General features: G+C 43.3%; 1 protein-coding gene across 3 annotated transcripts in view; it reads left to right on the forward strand.

Moving 5' to 3' along the window:
- Adcy8 (adenylate cyclase 8) overlaps positions 1-6,569 on the forward strand; it is a 229,597-nt gene extending 223,028 nt beyond the window's left edge. For 2 of the 3 annotated variants that reach the window (XM_004656171.3, XM_012948266.2), the window contains 3 exons: positions 1,021-1,113; positions 2,714-2,828; positions 5,992-6,569. In XM_004656171.3, the coding sequence (XP_004656228.1) occupies positions 1,021-1,113; positions 2,714-2,828; positions 5,992-6,479 (696 nt within the window). In that variant the 3' untranslated portion in view covers positions 6,480-6,569. The remainder of the gene's footprint in view (positions 1-1,020; positions 1,114-2,713; positions 2,829-5,991) is intronic. The other variant, XM_045143768.1, reaches the window with a different exon arrangement.
- Positions 6,570-11,039: the final 4,470 nt, after the last annotated feature.

The following is an 11,039-nucleotide window of genomic DNA, read 5'->3' on the forward strand; positions in this document are numbered from 1 at the left end:
GCCTTCTCTTGTTTCCTGGATGTGCCCCCAACTTTTACATGCTCCAACTTCCCAAACACGCAATCACTCCTCCACTGCTCAGAAACTCTCCCATTCTAGAATCGAAGTTAGAAATCTGTTGCTCATGGACACTTTCCCTCATTCATTTTCTATATGTGTGTGTGTGAGTCTCTCTCTCTCTTTTTCTCTCTCTAACACACACACACACACACACACAAAGGGGGGGGGGAGGCCTTACACCTTATATACTTCCATCATAAATTTCATTAAAATTGAGCCCAGGAATATTTTGCCATAAGTATTGTTAACATATGACTTGGTCCATTATCTCTGTAATGGCTGAAACCACATCCATTTTGTTCATCAGACATGGAGGAACTCTGTGAATTAGTATTACTGTATTATTTTCCTATTGCTTCTGTAACAAATTACCACAAACAGTGTCAGAGAACAACAGGAATTTATCATCTTACAATTTGAGGCAGAAACCCAAAAGGGATCTCATGAGACTAATATCAGGGTCTTGGCAAGGCTGTGTTCCTTCTCTGAACACTCAAGGGGATAATCCATTTCTTACCCTTTTCCAGTTTCTAGAGGCTCCTGAATTCCTTGGCTTGTGATTCCCTCTTCTGTCTGTAAAGCCAGTAATCAAATCATTCTTATTTCATTTACTACCACAATATCCCTTCTCTATTTCTCCTGCTTCCTTCTTTGCCTTATAAGGGCACTCATGATGTAGCACCCCATCACAATATTTTTAGCCTAATCCACCTACAAAGTCTTTTGACCATGTATGATTGCATCTGCACGGAATCTAGAGACATGGACATATCCAGGGCCTTACCTCGTTCTCTCCCCCCCCCCCACCATAAATAAATGAAAAAAAAAATACTTAAGAAAAAAAAGATGCTCAGCCACTGAGCTGGAGCCTTCTCCACAGTGAAGGAGGCAGTGTTCAGGAGCCCAGGGCTGCAGGGTTAACAAACACAATGCCTAACATCTTGTCTGTATCTGTTCCAGCTGCTTGGGGAAGATCGGTTTCAAGACATTGAGAAGATTAAGACCATTGGTAGCACCTACATGGCTGTCTCTGGCCTGTCACCAGAAAAACAGGTAAAGGATTGACTCCATAGACTCAGCACCGCTCTGCAGGGACCTTGCTGTTGTGACGTGTTGGAGAAGGCTTGGGAAGTGATGGGTGTGGGGAATCTGAACTGGGCTATGAGATAGATAGATAGATAGATAGATAGATAGATAGATAGATAGATAGATATGTATGTATATTTGCCTCCAACAAGCAGGGGGTGATTTACTGGATGAGATGCTACTGCTTTGCTGAGAAACTTTCAGGTTTCATCCTCAAACTCACTGTTCTCTTGAACAAAAATCTGTGTCAAAAAATACCCTGATTGAGACTGATTTTGAATGGTACAAAATCCCTGACACTAGCCTATTTCTTTATTCTATATTCCAACTTCTCCTTCAGAAGTTCAATAATGGTGATAATAGCATTTGGTGATGTCTGACTATGCATCAGGCATTAGTGTTAGTGGGGACACTGGCCTCTGCCTGCCAGATCTAGTGGATGATTTTCCTGAGACACACTCATACAACCTATACAAAGCCTTGTACCTCATAAATCCTTGAGAAGTGCTAAATAACCATGAGCCCAAGCCACTAGGGAGAGATGGAATGTGCATTAAATCCTTCTTGTTCCTTCTGCAAACATTTTCTAACCACAAGAAAATACTCTGACCATGACTAACTTGGAGGAAAACCTACCAGGCCATGATTGTAGCCCCCCAATGTCAAAAGGTTAGAAAAGTAGTGGCTCCCAAGCCACATCTGGCCCAATGTGCATATGTGTAAATAAAGTTTTATTGTAACACAGCCATGCCCATATACATATTATTTATATATAATTATATTTGTATTAATTATATTAATTATAATTATAAATAATAATATAAATTATATATACATACATATATATGTAAAATATACATATATAATATATATATGTATATATATAATTTGCTCCTTTCAAGCCAAAATCATTATACTGAGTAATTATAGCAAAGATCATATGGTCTGGAAAAAGAAAAAACCCTAAAAAAATATGTTGTTTGGTATTTTACCTATACTTTTGTAGGGTTTACCCAACTTTTGTAGGGTTCCACAGTTCTCTCCCATCAACAATCACATTAACTTCTGAAGAGGAAAGAGTCAGGGCCAGTGGGCCTCTCTCTATATCGATTTGGAAACTGAGGCCCAGCATGACAAAGAGGCTTACTTTGCATTTCCCTTGGGGAGTTTCAAGAGCAAATGTCTATGAGAAATATTCCTGAAACCGATGTTATGAGCACTTCACAGGAAAGAGACATGGCTCCCAGATTGGAAGAGAAATGCATACATGGACGGTCATGCAAGTGCACTCACACCAGTGAGCATTCTCAGAAACCCATGATGCGTCGGCTTTCGTAGGCAACCACAAGCACTGAGGAATGACGTGATGGGCCCCCACACACTCCTAAGCGATTCTCCTATGATCCAGTGCATCTGGGATAGTGATGGCTTAAGTGTTTAGCAGCTCACTCAGAAGAGGGCCACTTCCTTCTGAGGAATGTGTGGATGGATTGAGGGCAGAAAACACCTGTGCCAGCATGCTCACGCTCATCCCGCTGAATGAACTCTTTCCTCTTGTTTGCTGCAGCAGTGTGAAGACAAGTGGGGGCATCTGTGTGCCCTGGCTGACTTCTCTCTCGCCCTGACTGAAAGCATACAAGAAATCAACAAGCACTCATTCAACAATTTTGAGCTCCGGATTGGTGAGTAGCAGCTGGAAGGGTGAAGCCCACAGAGCCCAGGGCCTTTGTTCCATCAGCCCCTCCCGTGTCCTAGGGATCCATCCAAAGGCAGCCTTTTCTTGCAGAATGTGTGTGAGGCTCAGTGTGACCAAGACAAGGACAGGCACAGAGTCGATACAGGCCTGTCTGAGCTTCCTCTCATTCAAGACGCTAGAAGCAAGGCAGGATCTTAGCCTGTGCCCTAGACAGTGCATCTGGTATCCCAGGAAAGTCAAGTTTTAAGAGAGGTAGCAGATGACCTAAGAATCACCTCGTTCTGACAGCCCCATGCTGTTCAAAGCTAGTGGTCAATGTGTTGCTATCTGGTTCTTTTGATAATGCCTCAGGCCAAAGCAGGATTCTAGTCCTGGGAATGTCCACTACGGTGTTGAGCAAGAATAGACTTATAAGGAGCATTATTGCAGCTACTTGGCCATTGCGCTCACCCTCCTTTGGGCTGGGGGCAGACACCCTTAGACAAAGTAGCAGCACAGCCATTGTAGCTTAAGCATGACCTCTGTGCTTGCATGATTTCCCAGCTGCTTCTTTATCTCTGCTGAGTCATAAGAATAAGCCCGGGCTGGAGAGAAGGCGTAGTGGTTAAGCACTTGCCTGTGAAGCCTAAGGACCCTGGTTCGAGGCTCGGTTCCCCAGGTCCCACGTTAGCCAGATACACAAGGGGGCGCACGCGTCTGGAATTCGTTTGCAGAGGCTGGAAGCCCTGGCGCGCCCATTCTCTCTCTCTCCCTCTACCTGTCTTTCTCTCTGTGTCTGTCGCTCTCAAATAAATAAATAAATAAAAATTTAAAAAAAAAGAATAAGCCCAACCCAAATTCCTATTAGTAGATGATGAACTCTGACCCAGAAGAGCGGAGTAACTCCACCCAGCCAGCCATGCCCACAGCAGCTCCAGGGAACCTGACTCTGAGAGGAGTAACATTCTGACTACCAAGGGGTCATTTAAAATGTCTTTGCTGCTGTCCCTGCATTACAGACACCCTACAGTTGACATGCCATTTGGCTTTAAGCTTAGTAGCTTGAAGAAAATAAAGTTGGGAAATGCCAATATCTGACTGGTCAGACTAATGAATGCCATACCTTTGTTTTTTGGAATTATTTATGTATTTATTTATTCATTTATTGTTTTGATCTATGAATGGGATGTTCAGGGTTTGTTTCCACATCTTCCATCAGCCCTGTATGTCCTTTCATTGACTATACAATAAAACCAGGAATCAAAGTAGAATGTTAGTCCTGAACAGAGAGAGATTCTATGTAAACTCCAAAGACATTGCTGAGGTAAGGGTTCACCCTTGGCAGTATTAATCTACTATGATCATTTCATTGATCATGTCTGCTGTAACCAGCTCCATAACTGGATAAGAAGATGAAACACTGAGCCTGTTTCCTTGTGGGCAAGCTACATGTTACATGACTACCTCCTCATAGAAGTTACCTGAAAATCAAATGGGATGAAGGGTCTCAGAGTGTTAAAGAGTTAACCATTACTGTGATTCTCACCCATTCTAAAGCGTCATGGTGTGTGTACGGGCTTGTGTGCTTGTGTACGCACACGTGCACGCACATGTGTGAGTGTGTCTTGCTCTTACCTTTGCCTAGAATGCTCTTACCCGGATATCTGTATGCCTAATGCTATAATTTTTCTCACATACGAGACCAAAAATTCCTTCCTAATTTCATTACTTGAATGCAACCCCTATCTTTACCTATACTTATAAATGGTTGATTTTGCTTTTATTATTTCTTGATGATTACCTATTTTTCATTATTTTTTCTCTCCTGACCAGGAGGCAGGCTTGGTCAGGGCCACACCTATATCTCCTTGCCTGCCCTGCCCAGATCTGACATAGTAGTGCCTAGTCAGTGTTTGTAGAATGGCAAAAATTTTTGTTAGGGGATACAGACAAGCCCACTATCATAGTTAGTAAACTGTTGTCATTTCCAAAAGGGCTACCCACATTTCCTGAAGAATGATGTGTTTAAACAACCATTTAAAGAATGTTCCTGGGCTGGGGAGATGGTTCAGTTAGTAAGGTGCTTGCCTCGCAAGCATGAGGACCAGAGTTGGAACACCCAACACCCACGTGAATTCCAGGTGGGCATGGCAAGCACCTGTAATCCAAGCACTCAAGATGCAGAGATGGGGACACTCAGGTCAAGGTGGTCATCTAGACTAGCTGAATCAGAGATTTCTGAGTTCAAGCAAGAGACCCAGCATCAGTAAAAAAAGAGGAGAGTGATTGAAAAAGAGATCTAACATCAAACTGTATCCTACACACACACACACACACACACACACACACACACACACACAATGCATATGCCAAATAAGTTATGGGATTGGGAGGAAGAAACGTCCCAAGCAAAAATACAGGCAGGACTAAGGCAACAAGATGGGCATAGAGGCCAGGTGAGGGAACTAGTGGTGCAGTAAGGCATGGTTCAGGGAAGAGAATGGGTGAGGTGGATGAGGTTGGCAAGTTACACAAGAGCCAGATTGAAGCCCTAGCTGGGGACCATAAGGAGTGCTGAATTTCTCTTCAGGGACACAGGAATCCTGGCAGATGTGTAAGTGGGTTGTCAGTGGATCCGATGTGCACATCAGAAAGCCCTCTCCCTCCTGCAACAGTGGAGATAGTGGGCTTCCAGAGGACGGGGGAGCCAGGAGGTCCACGGGGAAGCCACTGTAATAAGCTGAGAGAAAGCTGCTGAGGACCTGAATGAAAAGGGAACACAGTGCCTGCCCTGTGCAGGCAGAGGCAGGATGAGACCCCAAGGCTCTGGTTCCACGTCAGCACCCTGATCACCCCTCAGACTCAGATGAGTCAGGTGTATGTGGAAAAGGTGATTCTGTTATGTAGAATACTCTCTGAGTAGCAGCACTCTTCCACTGAATCTCTCATTTTATGCAAACCTTTCATGATTTCTACTTTGCAAAAGGGAAAGTAAAGTCCAGGTAGGTTAAATAACTGACCCAAGTCCCAGGCCCGGTCAGTGATGGAGGCAGGACCTGGAGCAGGCAGGTCCTCCACAGGGACCACACACAGGATGATCCCATTGCTAATAGGTCCAGACACCTCGCTACCCCTGTGTCCCTTACATCTTGCTCTTGGTTCACTCACAGGCATCAGCCATGGCTCAGTGGTAGCAGGTGTGATCGGCGCTAAGAAACCCCAGTATGACATTTGGGGCAAAACTGTGAACCTGGCAAGTCGAATGGACAGCACAGGAGTGAGCGGCCGGATCCAGGTTCCCGAGGAGACCTATCTCATCCTGAAGGATCAGGGCTTTGCCTTCGACTACCGAGGGGAAATCTACGTGAAAGGCATCAGTGAGCAGGAAGGGAAAATCAAAACATACTTTCTCCTGGGAAGAGTCCAACCCAACCCATTCATCTTGCCCCCAAGAAGAGTACCCGGTCAGTACTCCCTGGCCGCCGTTGTCCTGGGCCTGGTCCAGTCCCTCAACAGGCAAAGGCAGAAGCAACTACTTAATGAGAACAGCAACACGGGCATCATCAAGGGGCATTACAACCGGCGGACTTTGTTGACACCCAGCGGGCCAGAGCCAGGAGCTCAAGCCGAAGGCACCGATAAGTCTGATTTGCCATAAAATCATTTTCTTTGTGTTTCTTTTCTTTTGTATTTCTTTTATATATAAAATAAATATACTAATAAAAAGGTTTAATTTTTTTTAGAATAAGGATGGTTTCACTGGTCTTGAATGTGCTGTGTCATGGACACAATCTGGTGTCCCCTTCAGTCACAGACATCACTCACCACAGCTTGTATAATAAGGTCCATTGGAACTAAAGGAAAGGCCAAACTTCTGATTTTGAGAGTTTCAGGAACTCAATGCAGTCAGTATGCAATAACAATTACCATTTTTAAACACTTGCCATATTTCTAGACAGGGATCAAGTTTCTTATGCTATAACATCAAAATACACAAGGGTTCATTCAGCAAGTATTCACTTAGCATCTGCAGTGTGGCTGTGCTGTCTGATGCTCCAGGGAAATTCTTTCATGGAGCTACCACTTTGCTCAGAGGATAATAGATAATATTCTTAGGAAGAAATACATAAATAGCATACTTCCAGTTAGGTTTCAAAGCAGTTTTAAAAGTTACTATAACTTTGGGCTGGAGAGATGGCTTAGCGGTTAAGCGCTTGCCTGTGAGGCCTAAGGACCCCGGTTCGAGGCTCGGTTCCCCAGGTCCCACGTTAGCCAGATGCACAAGGGGGCGCACGCGTCTGGAGTTCGTTTGCAGAGGCTGGAAGCCCTGGCTCGCCCATTCTCTCTCTCTCCCTCTATCTGTCGTTCTCTCTGTGTCTGTCGCTTTCAAATAAATAAAAATTTTAAAAAAAAAGAGTTACTATAACTTTTACAAGAAAAAATTAGATAGGAGGAGTTTGCCAAGATACCAAGGAAGGCTTTTTTTAAGGATATAACACTGAATAATAGCCCTAAATAATATTAAAATGAGTAAAAGTTCACAGGACCTTAGAGAAAAAGAATATGAGAAAAGGAGCCAGCAACATAAACCTTATACTGGGTTGATGTTGGAGGAACACTTGCAAAGTAATGGGCAGATGAGTTATTAGAGGCTTGTTAGTGGTTTTCTGGAAAGATTGTATTGCACCCTCTTCTCTTGTGAGTACAAGATTGCAAGGAAATTGTTGCACAGATTACAAAACTCAATTAAAAAAAAAAAAAAAAGATTTTCCCACGATCACATAGCTGTAGACCCAGGGTGGTCATCAGAAGCAGAAAGCTGGTAACAAATGACAGCCCTCTGAGGGGCTAAGACATAACAAAAGATAGACCTTTTTATTTCCTTGTTTTATCTTTTTTGTTCAAGGTAGGGTTTCACTCTAGTCTGGCTGGATTGATCTGGAATTCATTATGTAGTCTCAGAATGGCTTTGAATGCATGGTGGTCCTCCTACCTCTGAGTTATGAGTGTTGAGATTAAAGGTGTGTGCCACCACACCCAGCTAAAAATATTTACTATTTATTTATTTATGAACTTATAAGAATATGGATGCTTCAGGGACTCTTGCCACTACAAAGGAACTCCTGAAAATAAGACCTCCTGCTACTGCAAATGAACACATTACATGTGTACTGGGAAATTGAACCCGGGGCTGGAAAGCTATGCAAGCAAGTACCTTTTACCACTGAGCCATGTCCCCAGCCCCTGATTTTTTGTTCATCTTCTATTGGCTGTGTGGAACTGGGACTTCCATTGAATGTTTCTACAATGCAACTCCATCAACTGAGGCAGTAGAGTTTGCTGTTTGGCCCTTTATAATCAATCAGCTAAGGAACATATTATCCAACAGAAGCCCTCAGGGACTTGAAAGTAGACTGTGATATTTCTTTGCTACCTCACTGTGAAGGAAACTAGAGAATGTTCTTCCAGTCTTTCCTTATGTATGGGCAATCAAAATTTAAAGGATAGTGTCACCTCTGCCAAAGATCTTGCATCTGACCAATCCAGAGCCCATATTTGTAAATCCAAAGCTATCCTGATCAAGGCTATGTTCGAAGTACAAGGTTTAGGAAAGAAATAGGAAGTCTCAATTATTCCTTGAGTTGTTAAATCTGAACGGCAGCCAGTTTAAAAAAAAAAAATTAGTGCCAATTAGCAAATTCAGAATAGATAGGTATTCAAAAAATGTCAATCTGGGGGCGCCTCAGATGCCACCCTCATGACAGCAGTAAAACGATCTTCTCTAGTGAGGAGCAAAGCACAAAGCAGGAGTTGATCTGGGTGGATGTGGAACTCATAACCATGCTTGAAATGCCTTTTGCTCTTGAAAACTATGTGCATCTCAAAGAAACATGAGGCACCAACACAACATGAAAAGTTTGCCATACAAATGCCTCATATGTATTTCAGCTTGGCATCACTGCAACAAAACATCTGAGAACAATAACTTAAAGGAGGAAGTGCTTATTTTGGCTCACAGTCTCAGAGGTTTCAGTCAAGCTGTCTGGATCTACTCTTTCTGCATCTGTGATGAAGGGTATGTCGCAGTTTAAATCTGAGAATATTCTCATGATAGCTGAGGGGAGAGAAGAGGGGAGCAGTGATGAGAAAAACTCCTAAAGGGCTAAAGAGATAGCTCAACAGTAAAAGGTGCTTACAAAGCCTGATGGCCGAGGTTCAATTACCCATTACCCACATAAAGCCAGATATGCAAAGTGGTGCATGCATCTGGAATTCATTTGCAGGGGCAGAAGGCCCTGATGTACCCATTCTCTCTCCCCTTCTTCCTCTGTCTATCCTTCTCCATCTCCTTCTCCCTCTCCTCTCTCTCTCTCTTTCATACAAATAAATAAAGGCATTCCTCCAATGACTTACTGCCTCCAGTCAGGGCCCATTTCTCAATTTCCACCACCTTCCAGTTGTTCAAGTATGAATCTGTCACTGGATGGATTGGGTCAGCATTCTCATGATCCAATCACTTCCCAAAAGTCCTACCACTGAATATTGCATTGGGTACTATGCCTTCAGCACATGAGATTGGGGAGGAGACACTTCGTATTGAAACCATAACTCTCTGTACCCATGGCATAGGGCTGTAATAGTCTTCACAAATGCAGAATTCCAGCTTATGAAAGCCACAAAGGTCATTCAGCTCAACCTTCTAAAGATACTTGTATAAGATAAAGTTCGGAGTATGGTGAGTCCTGGAAGCACAGGATGTTGGAGATGGGGAGCTGAGACGGGCAAGTTGCAAGCACAGACAAACTGCCGCCACTTACTCCGCGTGCTGGAATGTGGGTAAGGACAGGAAGGCTGGACTGACAGTTAAGGGACCATTTCTTCATTTGATTCCTGTCTCGACAGCTTCCCAGCTTGACACTGGACAAGTGGCATGAACTCTGCATCATCACAAAGGAAGCTGTCAGGATTTGGCATTCTGAAGCATTCAGACTTGAGATATGTGGTAAATACACCATTTACTAAAGAGCATCCCAGGGCCCTGGGGCAATGCTTGATAACTAAAACCATTAACTAAATTATAAAGAAATATGAATATTCACTAATAACATTATAATGAAATGTGAATATTCATACTAAGCAGAATAAAGAAAATCTCTAAGTACATTCAGCTCTTATCAGGTCATGTTTGGAACCGAATTCATGTATGACTGACTTCAGTTTTTAGAACTTCTTGTTTGCATTTATCTGTGTGTGTGTGTGTGTGTGCATGCGTGTGTGTGTCTGTGTTTGAGACAAATGCCTGTCTAGCTTTATGGGAGTGACTAGGGAACCTGAACTCTGGCTGACACGTTTTGCAAATAAGCACTCTCACCACTGAGCTGTCTCCCTAATCACTTAAATTCTTTGGACTTTGGACTTGGGCATACAAACCAGTAAGCCCACAGACCCTCATAAGGCTAGGAGAAGAGCAGCAGGCAGCCATGCATTGAATACGTTTGCAACTCAGTCCTGTGTTACACTCCACCAATGCTTGCTCTTGTTGCTGGCTAGAAACCCCTTGATCTCATGTGCATAGTGCCCATCCAAAATTTCAACTTATCTAAATCATTTCACCTTATAGTTACAAATTTATCTTTAATAAGGATGTTTGTTTAGTCATGCAAAATGATAATCAGGCCAAATTGAAGAATGTGGGTTGATTTAAGGGGTGCAAAGGATTCTCTTGACCCTTGTCCCTTCAAGGTCTGCATTGCTTCTGGCATGCGTCTGACCTACCAGACACATGCTTGGAGCTCTCCAGTGGATGCAGAATTTCTCCAACACTGCAGTTACCACTGTGGACCCTGATTTCAGGAATGCACCATGTCATTCTGGGTAGAGCAAAACAAGGGTATTGAAGCTTATTTCCTTCCCTGACTTTTTTGCTCCAGGCCACAAATTTTCTGATGCTCTTTTGCCTGTGTCAACCAGCATTTCCCCCATGAGCATGTTGTTCTCCGATTAGCCATGAGCTCCAACCGTACCACTATGTTACTGATGAGCGTGTAGGACAGGGCACTGATCAGAATAACACCATGTGCATTTTTTGAATTATTGATTATGTATCAGCACGTTTCCAGCTATTCCTATCCCACCGATCTGGAAGATCAAATTGTCATTCTTTGGGCGGGTATTAGGCATTTCAAGTTGACTCTGTGAACTTGTCTCCGCTTTTCAT

This window comes from Jaculus jaculus, chromosome 2 (genome assembly GCF_020740685.1).
Source record: "Jaculus jaculus isolate mJacJac1 chromosome 2, mJacJac1.mat.Y.cur, whole genome shotgun sequence".
Classification (NCBI taxonomy): Eukaryota; Metazoa; Chordata; class Mammalia; order Rodentia; family Dipodidae; genus Jaculus; species Jaculus jaculus.